The sequence below is a fragment of the Lethenteron reissneri genome, chromosome 23, assembly GCF_015708825.2.
Source record: "Lethenteron reissneri isolate LAM-NWPU_2019-01 chromosome 23, ASM1570882v1, whole genome shotgun sequence".
In the NCBI taxonomy this organism is placed as follows: domain Eukaryota; kingdom Metazoa; phylum Chordata; class Hyperoartia; order Petromyzontiformes; family Petromyzontidae; genus Lethenteron; species Lethenteron reissneri.
The window spans coordinates 16,853,432-16,869,733 of record NC_083801.1 but is presented as its reverse complement, the minus strand read 5'-3'; the positions used below and the strand labels follow the sequence as shown (position 1 = coordinate 16,869,733).

Here is a 16,302-nt window from a genome sequence, read left to right as displayed (position 1 = left end):
TTCCCTCCTCAGAGCGTGCGGCAGAAGACAAAGCGACAGGCGCCAGAGCCGTCACCCCCCGCTCAGAAGGTGGCTCCAGAGATAAGTCCGTCCAACGACAAGCGGCGATCGCTCAAGCTGGTAACTGCCTGTGCACGTCTCCCCATCTGTGCAGATTGCCGCGTTGATGCGCGTCGCTATCTCATTTTCTGTGCAACACGAATATATGCAAAGTTTACACGTTGAATTTTGATTTAAAGCTTTCATGACTACAGGGATTTATATTCTTGGTTCATTCGGTAAAGTCATGTAGAAGGGACATAGTAAAATGATAAAAATATAAAACAATAAAATTCTCACGACGTTTCGACTGCAACACAAGCAATCATCATCAGGTGTGAAATCCACAGCAAGAAAATTTTCTTGTTTTATATTTTTATTATTTCCCTTCTACGTGACTTTACCGAAAGAACCAAGAATATTTACACATTGAGTTCCAATGTTTACAATTCCAATGGCAATATAGACCTCTGCTAGCGATGCGGGCTGCAGGTAATTGAATGGCCATAGTAATGATAAGGAATGGTGACAGTTGTGATAAATGATGATAACGTGATGGTGATGTGAATTTATGGGGAGTGATTGCGATAGACGCGTAGCGAAAGTATTTGGCAGTGACGGTGTAGATGGTAAGAGTGATGCTTGGCGATTGTGGCGGTGACAGCGAGGTATGGTGGGTTTTTATGAGCAATGGCGAGCGATGGTGATGGTGAAGTAGACTGTTGTGGTGATATCGATGGCGAGTGGCTGTTTGCGCGGTGTGCGTGCGTGTCCTTGTCTCCGGCAGGACTGTCGGGACGGCACAGCTCGGTGCTACACCCTGCAGTGTCCGCTCACAGCCATGGACAGTGTCGCTGAGATCAAGCTGCGGGCGCGTCTGTGGAACAGCACCTTCCTGGAGGTGCGGGGCATGCGGCTTGCACGCTGCATACACACGGCGATGCGCGCAAACTAGACACGCGTAAACCGGACACACGCAAACTAGACACGCGTAAACCAGACACACGCAAACTAGACACGCGTAAACCAGACATGCGTAAACCAGACACACGCAAACTAGACACACGTAAACTGGACACGCACAGCGACGCACGCAAACTAAAGATGAGCAAACGAGACACTCGCAAACTAGACACGCGCAAACCAGACACTCGCAAACGCGACACGCGCAAACTAGACATGCACAGTGATGCGCACAATTAAAGCTGTGTCCGCACGCTCACTGTGTTGGAAGTGCAAGCAGTTCAGATAAGTGAGATACACAGGTAATATGATTATAAGTGTGCTGCTTAGATATATTTGAAGTGAAAACTGTATATTATTGATGTCAATAGGCATGCAGCACTTTCTGAGAACTCTCTTGAAGCTGTTTCTACTTTACCAAGAACCCATTGAGATATTAAGCCTCTTACAAAGGTGACCTGGTGCTGTATATTTGCAGCTTTAATCAAATTGAAAAATAAATCACTCTGACTTGATCGGTATGAATGACCCAGCTGCTTTAATACATTTGTTGTTATTCTTGGTTCTTTCGGTAAAGTTACGTGACTTTACCAAAAGAACCAAGAATATGAATCCCTGCAGTCACGATAGCTTTAAATCGAAATGTGTTGTTGTTGTTTGTGTTCTCAGGAGTACTCCCACCTGGACCAGCTGGAGATCATAACGAGAGCTAAAGTTGGCATCTTGTCTCAAAGTCCCAACATTGTGATGAAAGACGCCAGGCCTGATGGCTATCCAGTAAGTTAACATATATGTAGTCTATTTATGTCTGCACAAATTACAAACACTGCAACGGTATTCAGTCTACGTAATATATTACACATGTATCTTGAGCCCAACTTTACATCTTTCTTTGTTAATCCATATAATCCATAATTGGTCGCGAAAGCCTATGTGTTAAACTTTCTTTGTTAAGTTCTTCAATAATTTCCCCTGTAATTTATTTCCATTGTTTGCTATCAGGATTCTCATAATAAATATTCAGACGGTTAACAACTTAACCGTTTATGTTTGTGGATTTATTAATACAATGCAATTTCACAAAACATTTCCAACATCACTGTGGATAACTTTAGCGGGGAGCATCTCATCTTAACCGACTCCCCCGCTGAAATGTATTTTCTTGACTTCACGCAGTCTTAGTGCTCTATTTTAAGCAATGCGTCGTATTTAGACCTCTGTTTGCGATGACCGCTTCAATGCTACACTGTTTTTTTTGTCGATGGGAGCGACGTGATTTCAGTGCGATTCTGGAGAGGCACGGCATGAGTTGCACGTGGGACAGCGATTCTCCCTGGTTTTGTTGTGGTTTTTGCCGTGGAAAAGATGTCCTGCCAAATGAGGCAGGAAATCTTGGTGGTTATAGCCAGGCTCGTCCATGGGGGGGGGGGGGCGTGCAGAGCCCGGGAAAAACTCACACGGCGTGGGCCCCCTGACGCCTTCAAACTAAACCGGCAGTATTACATCTGACACCGTCAGGTCGAAGCGTGGGGCCCCCCCAAAGCGTGGGGGGTGATCACCCCGATTTGCCGTACCCTAGGAACGGCTTTGGTTATATCACGATGTAAGCACGATTTGGGGGGGGGAGGTGGGGGGGGTGAATCTAACGGGCGTGGTTAAGTTCCTGATAAATCGTGGGTATGATGACGCCCTCTAGTGACGAGTGTGCCGGGATTACATAACAGCAGCGTGGATGGCGCTGGGTCGCCGAAAGGGGCACTGCGATTTTGACGATCTCATTGACAACCACTCACTCACTGCATTCCGAGTGAAAATCGCAGCCAGGAAAAAAAAACCGAGACTCGTTGGGCACGCGTTGCATACACATAGTCCGCTGGTACAGCCAAACATCTGTCTCGAAACCACATTTTTAAACCCATCAAACTGACCTTCAAAACGCACGCAAATGCACACAATTGTTTGTCCGCCTGAACAGCACGCAACTGAGGTTTGCATCGCGACGCAATTCACAACGAACGTGTGCGAAGGGAGCGATTCCAGCCTCGCCGTCGTTCGAGACGCAGCCGCTTCACGTTTGTCGGCAAACCCCCCCCCCCTCCTTTCCCCGGTGCAGGTGCGGCTCACGGTGTTCCCCGAGAAGACGGCGCCGCTCTACCACAGCATCCCGTGGTGGATCATCCTTCTGGCCGTGCTGGCAGGCGTCCTGGTGCTCGCACTTCTCGTCTTCCTCCTGTGGAAGGTGACGGCCACCAGCGCCACGGTCACCAGCTGCATACGGACGCTCTTAATCCATCGGCGCTGTTGTTTGCGCGACTTGGGGGGGTGGAGGAGGAGGAGGGAGGGGGGGGGGTGGAGCGAGCGGGTGTCCAGCACGCGCTGTGAACTCGCGAGATGTGCGCGGTCCTGCTCATGTGCCACCCACCCCGTTGCCCTGTCCCTTTGCAGTGTGGATTCTTCGCGCGCAAGACCACGGAGGCGCGATACGAAGCTAAATATCACAAAGCTAAGATAGAGGTCCAGCCTTCGGAGAAGGACAAATTGGCTACTGAGGCGTAGGGCTAACCAACCCCTTCTGTCCCTTCTTTGGTAAAGGTATACAAGCATACAGGTGCTCGGCTTATGTGCTGGTGATGGTGACTTTGGCTTGGAGGCAGTGAATGAATCCGAGAGGCACCGCTTTGCTCCTAAACCTCGGGCACTAAAGGCGTCTAACTGGCTTGTCTTGTCCCTCAGACAACCTCACTGCTCCTTATGCCAAAACCACTCTTTTTCGGTACTTGGATGTATGCGGTGTGCCGTGCGTTTCCTCTTCCCGCTGACGATGGTCTTTTTCACAGACGCTTGCCGTGACGGGTGCCACTAAACCTGTCCTGTGAATGTGCACGCTCACTTTCCTCACTGGCAAACGGTGGTCGTTAAGGTGTCACCATAAAATCGCGGTGCAAAGTATACTAACAACGACTGTACTTCAACCGAAAGCTTGGCAGCTGAAACAACCAAACTTATTTGAATGTAATTTCCCAAAGGTCACGTGAACTCACGCCTTCAGGAATGCTTATTGGCCTGCTTAACAACTGCCACTCTGGCAAGGAGAACTACACAGCCTTACCTCTGTTAAACAACGCATGCCAATGTGACCGACCGTCACGGACTGCTCGCTGGACGGTTTTCGATGTTCACGCTCATTTCTCCTCCTCCCTCGCCCGCCCGCCCGCCCGCTGCATGAAGTGTGGATTTTTCAAGCGCTCGCGTTATTACGACACGGTGCCGCAGTACCACGCCGTGCGCATCCGCAAGGACGAGCGGCAGCCGCGCGAGGCGGCGGCGGCGCCTCATCGACAACACAAGAGAAGGGAGTGGGTGACGACCTGGAACGAGCGGGACACGTACTACTGAGCACCCGGAGGCCATCCCCACGGTCCCGCCAGCAACCACCTCCTGCCCCACCCCCCACCCCACCCCACCCCCCCCATTATACAATTACATAAGGGGGCAACACCGATGCGGCGCCCCTTCTCAATCGGAGCCCCCTTCAACCCCACCAGTTGCTCTGTCTAAGCACCGGTTAGCAGTCGATAACTACTGTCAAGGGCGATTTCTCAGCAATGGCTTCAAGAAAATTCAAAGCTGCACCTCGTCGTGTTCCCTTGCTGACCTGATGCTTCACTGTTGCTGCAAGAATCGCTGGGATGGAAACTGCTCGACTCCACACTAGTTGGCCAATTTCTTTGGGCGCTTTTTTTCTGTTAAATTCAGCATAAAAGCTGCAGAGGCAGTTTCATCTTACACACGTGTTAAGAAATTTCCAAAATCTGGTGGATATTTTGGGATTTTTTTGTATTACGTTGGGACGTGTTTAGCTGGGCTGTCACCAGTATTTTGCTTAAATGAACACTACAAGTGGTCATTTTGACGAATGTGATTAAAGCTTCTTCTTTGACAGGCTAAGAATAATAATAGGTTAGTTGTATCCAGAATTACACCATTAACTGCGTTGCTTTTTTCTCTTATATATACAAGATAGAATATAACTGCCAAAGGCTCTTTTTTGGGCCGAAATCTTATCACAATGTTTTGTGAAAAAATTGTGTATATTTGTGTTAAAAGAAATCCAATGGTTGCAGTTACAGGCTACTGTGGTATAATTTAGAGGCTTGGCTTGTACGATCGATACGAGGGGACACGTAATTGGCTTTGTTACTCATGAGCGATGAAGTACTTGGACGTGTGCAATAGCAGACATGCCACTAAAGTTGCCGTGCCTTTGCTTACCGAAGACTTTACGTGCCGTGGTACTGTTCCTTTCGCTTTAGTCATACAAATGTAGAGCCTAAACTTTTGTAAATATGCTACCTTAGGAATTAAGAACGCGTACGGTACTTCTGGGCAGGCAAAATCACAGTGTGATCAACTACATTGCATTTTTGATGTACAATAATGCGGCACTGCATTGCGTAAAGTGTAATCCGATGTCGCACAATTGTTAAAGTGTAATAATTATACGACGTCGATGACAGCAGCAACGTAAACGATTCTTCATTTCGGCTTCACTACTGATACCCACCTACCAAACACACACACGCACACTTAAGACGAGCTATTATACGCATCTTCGTGGACTGTTATTGCAGCAGTGCCGAGCCGTTGCCATTAACGTGGATTCATGCAATGGACAGTGGAAATATCGAGCTGTTGTTTGAAAAAAGAAACCACGGGAACGCAAGGAATGGTGAACCGTGTTGTTGAGGTACAGTGCAGCCGACACGGCAAACTGTGCTGGAATGTAAAGACGAACGAACCCTCCTTATCTTTGTGCGTCCCAACAATACGAGGGGGGCTCGGCCGGCACTGTCAGGCAAACGTGAAAACAGCAGAAATAATCCCAGCAACGTTAAACGCCGTTCATTGTTCACGAAGCCACGCCACGATGTGGCTTCGCAGCCCGGTTAACACCAACCCGAGCAAACAAAAAGCGATGTGCCTGAACTGAAGGAAATCCAACATTGGTGCTATGGGGACAGCACTCGGTGTATAGAATGCAACTTCATGAATGTAAAGTTTTGACCTAAATGTTGTAACTTACTGGATTTCTTTTTTTACTCTTAACTGATGTGAAACTGTCAGCAGTTCACTGGTATACCTATAATGTATAATTATAGCGATGGGATTTCACGAGCTTAGCACGAGGGATTTCAATTTGCAAAAAACATTTTATTCAAAGTGTAAACTTTACGTTATGCACTGGTTAAGCTGTTTGCTGTTTAAATGTACAGAATAAATAAAGTATTTGTATGATTAGTATGCAGAGTGGTCACGTCTTTATTACTAAACCAATCTTGTTCCTTATCTTGCACCATGGACATTCTCATTCACCACCACTCCTGCCAACATCCCAATCATGATGGCAAACTACTACAGAAATACATTGTGATTAAAATGGATTATCGCAATTGTTGTGGTCAACTGCATTCAGTGTTGTAGTAAATTGCTATCAGATGTATTATTTTATGAATGGCTATGGTTGTATTGTGAACTGTATTGCAATGATACTGTTGTGGTTCAATCTTGATTTGAAGCTTTCGTGACTGCAGGAATCCGTACTTTGTAGTCGTGGTTATTGTTCTGCGGATGCTGGTTATGTTATTGCTTTAGGAGTATGTTATAGGGATTACCCTGTTCTCGTTCTCTTCCCAGAAAATACTGCAGGGCCTCGTACCGCCATCGGTACACATTCACCATTTCCGTATTCCAGCTATTGCTGAGACACTTGTAAATGTTTAGTCACAAACGGACCCAGACTATTGCAACTCTTTTCCTCTATAGCCTCCCCAAATCCCTCCTCTGCATCTATAAACAAAATCACATCACTCTCACATTGCTCCGCTGGCTCCAATACAATCCCAGATACATTTAAGATCATACTTGCCTCTTGAAGCGGAGTTCTTATACGCCTGTGGAAATGTATTGCCCCAAGTTAATTGCAAATATGAGAAAGGATATGATTTTATAGGAAAACGGGCAGAATTCCACCAAAAAGTGGCAGAATATGGTCAAAATATCTCTACAAGTCCGGACTGGTGTCTCAAAAGCACAACACCCCCCCCCCCCCCCCCCAATATTGAGTGCAACTTCAGAAGATTGTGACTTAAAACTTTCGTGACTGCAATAATTCATATTCTTGTTTTTTTCGGTAAAGTCACGTAAATATAGAACAAAAAATCTAAATAATTAAATTTAATAAAAATAATAAATTGAAAATAATAAAAGCAAAAACCCCACGACGTTTCGATCACAACACGTGACTTTACCGAAAGAACCAAGAATATTCAGAAGATTCACCACGTAATGCGTATACCGCCCTCTGCTGAGCAGACATGCTCAAAACCAGTTGGCTGTAACTTTTAATGAAACACAGCACTGCATTTGTTTTAAGTCAAATCCTCGAGCTTAGGTGGAATTAAAGACAAATATTCACAAAAAAGAAACATTCAGCTGATTTAACCAGTTTATTATTTTACTCAACTCGTGGAAAATATTACACATTTTTAGATGAACTACTCTTATCTTCTAAAATCAATGACAAGATACACAAAAAATGTCAAATACCAGCAAAGCTCCTAAATAAGGTCACAAAAGCAATTTCACTAGTCCAAATAACTTCAAAAAATGGAATGTATCCTGTCTGCAATGTAACAAATTAAAAATATATATTCCAGTAGTAATCCCACAATTATAAAAATCCAATGTCGAATGTATTTCTAAACCTACTGAAAGTAAAACTGCTTTAGATGAAAACCCGTATTTGCTAGCAAGTCATTGCAGCAGCCGGGCTAATGTTGTGCGTCAACATCACAGAATGTATTTAAACTCAGAAGTTAAATCAATCAATGCTCGAATAAATGGACAGTAAAGAGCGCAATAATCCGGGTTAATGAAAACAAATGCTTCCACAATATATACCCTTTGTTAACAACAAAATCCACAACAAAATAAAATCCCAACAAAAGCAGACATAAAATAATTACAGCCCTCATCAGATCAAGCTACACCAGTGCACTTGCAAGATATTTCTCAAATCCCAACAGTTTAAAATCTATCCCAGCATAACAGCAGCATCGTGAAGGCGAGCGAAAAAAAACCAACGCTATACTGTGTCGATTGTTTAAAAAGGATACATTAAATGCGTTGATCAAAATTACGCTTGAGCATAAAACCAACCTTACATAATTAAGAGTTTCCAGTGTTTTGACGGCAACGGTAGTGCTCTGTAATAAACAGTGGTTCACATTCAACGCTTGGCAAACGTACAAACATTTGGCGGGTGGCCCTAACTGATCACCGCTCAGACGCGCAACAGCGAGCGAGTTGCTGTACTCATCTACTTGTTCTGCACGCGGGGGGCACCTCTCCCCTCTGCCCCCTGCGTGATGACGACGCGCAGAGTGCGAGGAGGTATCACACCCACAGTTAAAATGACAACGGTATTTCCTTGTAAAAAGCACACGCCAGTAGTAATTACGAAATCACACCTAATTTGTTTTCAAAGTGCATTCCTTCATTGTTTACATTGGTCCCACAGTTAAAATATGAAAAAAGTTCATTATTAGCAAGCGATCATTAAAGTAGAGCCTATATTTACAGGAGGGAGTGACTTGAGTTTTTTTTGGAATCCACATTAATACAAAATATAATTCGAGTAAAACCCCTCCCCCCAAATCACTCTCATATAAAAAAAACTCATCAATAAGAATGAATAACAGCTAAGATATATCAGGTACCCTGCCAGTATCCCTGTTAGCTTAGGGGCCCACGAGGTCCATGTTATGTTTCACAATTCAGCTGTCGAGCAGACACTACATTCGTTTGACGGAACTACCTGCACACCTTTTGTAAGGCCGAACAACAACAAGACACCACTGCGCTCGAAGACGGGCGTTTCAGCAACTCGGGTATATGAAGGCACTGCCTGGACAAGGCTACTCCCGGGGCACCTGGAGACACGAGGTTAACTACATGTGGCTGTGCCCAATGGCCTCAAAGCGTGGCCGTGCGGTGCCTTGCACGTGACACGCACACGCATTTCTCGGTTTTGTTCATGCATCCGACTGGCCACTCGGGATGCCGTCAACCTTCTTCCTTGACTTTTCCTTCAGTTTTGCTTGCTTATCTTGAGCCTTGCGCTCCTTCTCAATGGCCATCTTGAGATCCTTCAGTTTCTTCTTGATAATGGTTCGGTCGCTTACATCGGTAACGCCCAGAGCCTAGGGATCGTTCACAACCCACATTGCCGTGCAAGTTAACACACAACAAGTCAGAATCGCGTATTGATCATGAAGGTATTTTCTTTACGGAAACCATTAAATCCATGCACAACGTATGGAGCATCCCTGTCACATTCCCATAATAATATGGAAGGACAATATTTCGCACAAATCAAATGGGGGTTGTTTTGTCCTATTTCCCTAATTTTATTACAACTGTTCTGTTCGTGTCATGCCACATGTGTTAATTTCACAACGGTTGCAGAGGTGTGCATTAACTAACATGAAAATATCCCACGGAAGTTGATATCACAGATATATCAAGAGGTGACCTCTTATGCACACTAGGAGGAGCTGTTTCATTGCACCCTTAAATAAGTTGGTCGCTAGTGAAACTAAAAATTTAGTTTCTGTCCCACCTAGGCTTACCAAATTCAGTAAAAAGAATACAATTTATCTTCATATAATTGCTTTTTTTAAAGTCATCGGTTAGCAAGAGCAATAATTATCGAATGTGATGTCTCTATCTTGTGTGTGTATGCTCTCCAATCTACATGTCCTCTTCCTGTCTCCAAGTGTAATTCGAAGTATGCACCTCCCTCTACGCTTCTTTGCACACATTCATCCAGCAGTGGATACATCACAGCACGGTTTGGCTATGTATGGTGCGAAAGAAATCCAACATACGTACATATATCACAGCTGACAATGGTAATTATGCATAATCATGATTTAAAGCTTTCGTGACTGCAGGGATTCATATTCTTGGTTCTTTCGGTAAAGTCACATAGAAGGGAAACAATAAAATAATAAAAATATAAAAATATTTTTATTATTTTATTTAAATAATAAAAATATAAAAATATTTTTATTATTTTATTTTATTTGATTGTTTCCCTTCTACGTGACTATACCGAAAGAGCCAAGAATATGTCTAATCATGTTATTAAGTCACGCGCCTTAAGAAAATCGCTATAATCTTTAAAAATAGTTGAACGTTGGTTGGCGGATGTGGTGGAAGATGCCAAGAGAGGTTGACTACCGACACTGATAGGGGCGTCTCTGGCAACACCCCCGAGCACTGCTGATGACAAGCGCAGGCCCTCTGAGAGCAAGGATTTCAAAATAGGAGGCCGATGTCACTTGTGCCGATATACATGCCCTTTAGACTTCCAAACGCGAAAAAATCGCGTAACAAACGTTACGTTCGTGACTCCACGTGCCAGGTGTGATGTTTCTCCGCACACCTTCAGCTTGTTGATGTCCAGCTGCAGAAGATCCTCCCCACTCACATTCTTGTCCTCGAACTGCTGTGTGTACTGCTGCATGCCCAGCACCATGAGCCACTGGCACACCTGCTGTGACGTCCACTCCACCACCTCACGGTTTTGCCAGTGGTGACCCCGAGATGGGGACGGCTCGTCCTTGGCTCCAGGCTGACGACAAAAGGAGTTTAGGCACAAGGTTGATGCATTCAGTCCACTCTCTTCATAATTGTAAAGGTAGCACAAATACAGAACAGTCCGGTCTCACATCCTGCCTTGATGCAGTATCAGCTTGGATTGGTTATAACCGCAGGTAAATGTATCCAAAGAGATAAGTACTTGCTGTAATTGGCAAAGAAAGCAAGAAACCCAGTTTGAGTGTAAACCTCCTAACCTGTGACATTACTCAGTGGAAGAGAGTCCAAAACTTTGGAATTATCATTGATTACAAGCTTTAATTCTTTCTCCACACATCACAATCTGCAGGACTTCTAACTGCGCAACAATTCCCACCTCTGTAATTTATTTACCGCAGCTGCTGCTGAGACCTTAAACCATGCCTTCATCACATCTTGACTGAACTATTGCAACTCTCTCCTATGCGGCTTCCCCAATTCCCTAGTCTCCGAACTCCAGGTGATGCAAAATGCTGCTGCTAGTCTTCTCACCCACACCTCTAGACACCCTCACACCAACACACCAATCCCTCCACTGGTTCCCAATCCAATCCCAGATCGAACTCACCATCTTCAAGATCCTCCATGGACTCTTCCCCCGCCTACCTCTCCCCGCTCATCTCACTCGGCTCCCGTCCATTCACTCTACGCGTCAGCAACCAAGGCTCTCTGCTGAAGCCCCCAGTCAACCTTCATTAGGTGTAAGGTCGATCATTCTCGTTTACTTCCCCTTAGTCTGGAACTCCCTTCTCCAAGTCATGCACGCTGTCGACTCTGCGTCCCGATTCAAATTCAGGATTAGGACTTGAATTTATTTTCCTCTGGCTATAGCCGATTGCTGTCCCTATAAATAAAATACGGCCACTGTTTCTGTACAGAGAGAGCCTTGAAAGAAAGACACTTTGAGACGATGTAAATCTAGAAGTGCTGTACTCTTGTGTTTTACAGGCTTGTGTGTGTGTGCGTGTGTGTGTGCACCTGGCTGGCAGCAAGAACGAAGGTGTGCGAGTGGCCCGTGGCCTTGGGCTCCGTGATCATGCCGGGCAGCTCTTCCGATGCGCCACTGCCGGGGCTGAAACTGCCACTGCCGGATGACCTCTGCGGAGCAAGCAACCCCGCCGCCCCCACCAGCCACACAGGTTCAGTGCTCACCTCGTCCAGGTTACACTATCCACAACTTCATTTGATACATAAAAAGGAAACGGCTAGGAGTATAATTCTGTGCAAAAAGTGCACGAGACTCCTGCAATGTTTTACAAGCTCATCACCCTTCTACACAATGCAGATGCATTCAAACACAAACACCAGAGAGAAAGCTAAACAATTTGATCACAGCCTTGTCACACCTTCCTAATAGATGGCCAGATTTGACATTAACTCTTGTCAAAATTTTTATTATATTCGAATAAATGTAACATATTGTGATTCTCAAAACAAGAAGACCACATACATGCCATGTGGTATTTTAATTAAGCAGTCTGGTTTGCAGCTCTGAAGCCAAATTAAACCCCTGCAGTGCTAATTATTTAAATAGAAACTAAGTTGCCTTACAATTCCACTTCACTTATACATTCAATCCTCATGGGATCAGTATGACAGGGGCGATGTGCACAAACATTACATATTAAATAATGGGCGATGATTAAAATGTTACCTGCTGTTTGTACATGTGTATCTCACACGATATGGTTGTTGCAATCCTGAGCAACAAAGGATCAATCGACACTCATCGAGATCAGTGCGAGTAATCTTTGATTGAACGCAAGAGTTAAAACATTGAATATATCTCTCCAGCTTTTTAAACGCTTGAAAGACGTGAAATGGTCGTGGTTTTGTTTGCCTAACAACGTCCATGCTACGGCTGTGATTTATTGTTGCTTTGTCGGCAAAGAGTTTAGGAATTCCACAACAAAAGCATGTGATCCACCACAGATCTCCTTCTGCCAGTTGGGAAATAACCACATTCAACAGAACCTGTAATGCTTCTCAAACGGTGTTTACGTACACACACAAAAAATACAAAATTGAGAGACATGCCCAGAGGGTGTAACAGTTAAAGTTAGAGCAGTAACTAGACCCCGCTTATTTTCAGCCAAACCATTTCTGGGTTTCAGCTGCCGGAGGGCAGCCACGGTGAATGTAAATTGCACTGCATGCTGGTCAAAACTGCCTCATTAAATGGCCAACTATAAGTCGATCCCAAAATGGTTTCAGGGCTGATAAACGGAGTCTGTTTATGCCCCAAAGTATGTTACAAGCTGACCATGCACATCACAGAGCATGCACGAGTGTATAGCAACCGCACGGACATCTGTGTACTATACCCTCAGTGAACGTCTGAAGAAGGACGTGAGAGCTGAGGTCGTCTGAACGAAACAACCAACATGGCCACGTCAATTTGGATTTGAGAACGGTACATCCTGAGCTCTCAGTTTAACGGCATAATGTACAAAACAACTTAATAATAAGACATGAATATCACTTTTAAGCAAATGGCAACAACTTTAAAGAAACATATATAAAATCTATGAAACAAGACACATGTGTAAGCATTATTTAAATGTCTCACAAAAGTCCATACTAATGGTGTACAATACCAGACATTGAATGCATAGCCATATTCTCTCATCCTTGGATTTATGACACAGTGACCCCCCCCACCCCCTAACCCCCACCTTAGCGATGAGTAGGAGAGGCTGCACTTTGGCCTTGCCTTGGCCTGCTGTTGCAATCTAGCAGGGCCTGCTGCTTCAACCCAGTGACTCTACAACTCTTTGACTAGATAGGGCTGCATTAATCTATGACATGATGAATGAAACATAATAAAAGTAAATGTATCCCAAGATGCTAATAACTCGGAAATGTAGTTAGGCCACATTAATCTTAGAGAAAAACGCATCCATGATCTTCACACACAAAAAAACACTAGTTCATGTTGAATGCTGCCACTGGAGAGTGAACCAATGAGTGTGGGGGCCTTAGTAATCGTGGCACGCCCAGGGGAGGCTGTGCGCTTGCCCAGGACTGGGTGGGCACCTTCTGCTGACTCCCCGCGGTGGCAGGGCTGCTCTCGGTGAACTCGTCCGAAGAACCGGAGCCACGGCGGGTCCAGGGCATGCGCATGCACGAGGTGGTGACGGGCGGCGGCGGCTCGCGCTCCAACGTCGCGCTCCCCGCCCCGAGGCTCTCGTGGGAGTCTCTGCACAGGGGTCAGGGCGATGGTGGTGAGGTCATGTGAGAGGGGGTCACCCCGTGAGAGGTCACAGGAGGAGAGTGGCACGTTTGACACGGGGTCAAAACTGAAATGGTAGTGAAAAGGGGTTACGTGTTCTGCGTCAAAATCACTTGGGAGTTACTCTTCTCACATCACAGACCGACGATATGAGGAAACTTTAGCTGATGTATTAGCTTCTGTTTGTTAGGGCACACAACTGTGTAATATTATCCTGTTGTAATCTTGAAAATCCAATGTAGTTTATTGGCATGCTCACTTGCTCGTTGCAGAGTAGCGGTTGGGGTGTCTTTCAGACTTCTTTCCTTTGCCCATGGAACGTCGCAGTGGGGCCCTAAGTCACGAGAGAATATACGAGGACAACATGAGAGATGGGAGTACGAACCACAATTCACACTGGACTGGGACATGTTATCATAAATGTAGTCTTGGTGCATTTCCACAAATGTTTACAAGTTGTGTACCTACAGACAAAAAAAACATCGCTTATAATTTACATTTTTACAAAGCATAACACTCCTGTTCGCAATGTTACGTCCAGATAAGGATTTTAAAAAATTAAAACAGAACAAATTAGCTTGTTATGATAATAATTACAACGTTACGTTATTTATTTGAGTTATTTATAATTACATAGCAATAGACCTTGCGCACTGTGAACTGAAACACCACACGGAATGCCACGGACTCACCCGAGGAACTTGAGCGGCCCCTTCCCCAGGGAAAGGCGCTCGCGGGAGCCCACGCGCAGGGGCCCTTCTTCGCTAGCGGCACCATCCTTGTTCCTCTCGTCTGCCAGAGCAACATCAGAAGCACATGCAGCACATGCAGCAGCATACAGCAACAGCAGCATGCAGCAGCAGCACACGCAGCAGCAGCAGCAGCACACACAGCACACGCAGCAGCAGCAGCACACGCAGCACACACAGCACACGCAGCAGCACACAGCACACGCAGCAGCACACGCAGCACACACAGCACACGCAGCACACGCAGCACACACAGCACACGCCACACAGCAGCACACGCAGCACACGCAGCAGCACACAGCACACGCAGCAGCACACGCAGCAGCACACAGCACACGCAGCAGCACGCAGCAGCACACAGCACACGCAGCAGCACACACAGCACACGCAGCAGCACACACAGCACACGCAGCAGCACACAGCACACGCAGCACACGCAGCAGCACACGCAGCACACGCAGCACACGCAGCAGCACACACAGCACACGCAGCACACGCAGCAGCACACACAGCACACGCAGCACACGCAGCAGCACACAGCACACACAGCACACACAGCACACGCAGCAGCACACACAGCACACGCAGCAGCACACGCAGCACACGCAGCACACGCAGCAGCACACGCAGCACACGCATCAGCACACACAGCACACACAGCACACGCAGCAGCACACACAGCACACGCAGCACACGCAGCAGCACACACAGCACACGCAGCAGCACACACAGCACACGCAGCAGCACACACAGCACACGCAGCAGCACACGCAGCAGCACACACAGCACACGCAGCAGCACACGCAGCAGCACACACAGCACACGCAGCAGCACACAGCACACGCAGCACACGCAGCACACGCAGCAGCACACGCAGCACACACAGCAGCACACAGCACACGCAGCACACGCATCAGCACACACAGCACACGCAGCACACGCAGCAGCACACAGCACACGCAGCACACGCAGCAGCACACACAGCACACGCAGCACACGCAGCACACGCAGCAGCACACGCAGCACACGCAGCAGCACACACAGCACACGCAGCACACGCAGCAGCACACAGCACACACAGCACACGCAGCAGCACACACAGCACACGCAGCAGCACACACAGCACACGCAGCAGCACACACAGCACACGCAGCACACGCAGCAGCACACGCAGCACACGCAGCAGCACACACAGCACACACAGCACACGCAGCAGCACACACAGCACACGCAGCACACGCAGCAGCACACACAGCACACGCAGCAGCACACACAGCACACGCAGCAGCACACACAGCAGCACACACAGCACACACAGCACACGCAGCAGCACACAGCACACGCAGCAGCACACACAGCACACGCAGCAGCACACACAGCACACGCAGCAGCACACGCAGCACACGCAGCAGCACACGCAGCACACACAGCAGCACACACAGCACACGCAGCACACGCAGCAGCACACGCAGCACACGCAGCACACGCAGCAGCACACACAGCACACGCAGCAGCACACGCAGCACACGCAGCAGCACACGCAGCACACGCAGCACACGCAGCAGCACACACAGCACACGCAGCAGCACACACAGCACACGCAGCACACGCAGCAGC

At 46.9% G+C, this 16,302-nt stretch overlaps 2 protein-coding genes across 5 annotated transcripts in view; one reads left to right on the top strand and one right to left on the bottom strand.

Moving 5' to 3' along the window:
• Positions 1-6,305, top strand: part of LOC133346119 (integrin alpha-6-like) — a 36,120-nt gene extending 29,815 nt beyond the window's left edge. For 2 of the 4 annotated variants that reach the window (XM_061557540.1, XM_061557539.1), the window contains exons 21-25: positions 13-120; positions 827-940; positions 1,672-1,779; positions 3,116-3,241; positions 4,231-6,305. In XM_061557540.1, coding sequence (XP_061413524.1) covers positions 13-120; positions 827-940; positions 1,672-1,779; positions 3,116-3,241; positions 4,231-4,398 — 624 coding nt within the window. In that variant the 3' untranslated portion in view covers positions 4,399-6,305. The other 2 variants (XM_061557541.1, XM_061557542.1) reach the window with 2 other exon arrangements.
• Positions 6,306-7,494: 1,189 nt separating this feature from the next.
• LOC133346117 (neurabin-1-like) overlaps positions 7,495-16,302 on the bottom strand; it is a 33,886-nt gene continuing 25,078 nt past the window's right edge. Inside the window, 7 exon segments of the mRNA XM_061557537.1 lie at positions 7,495-9,263; positions 10,511-10,699; positions 11,683-11,802; positions 13,029-13,070; positions 13,741-13,903; positions 14,196-14,270; positions 14,629-14,728. Of these exon segments, the coding sequence (XP_061413521.1) occupies positions 9,096-9,263; positions 10,511-10,699; positions 11,683-11,802; positions 13,029-13,070; positions 13,741-13,903; positions 14,196-14,270; positions 14,629-14,728 (857 nt within the window). The 3' untranslated portion in view covers positions 7,495-9,095.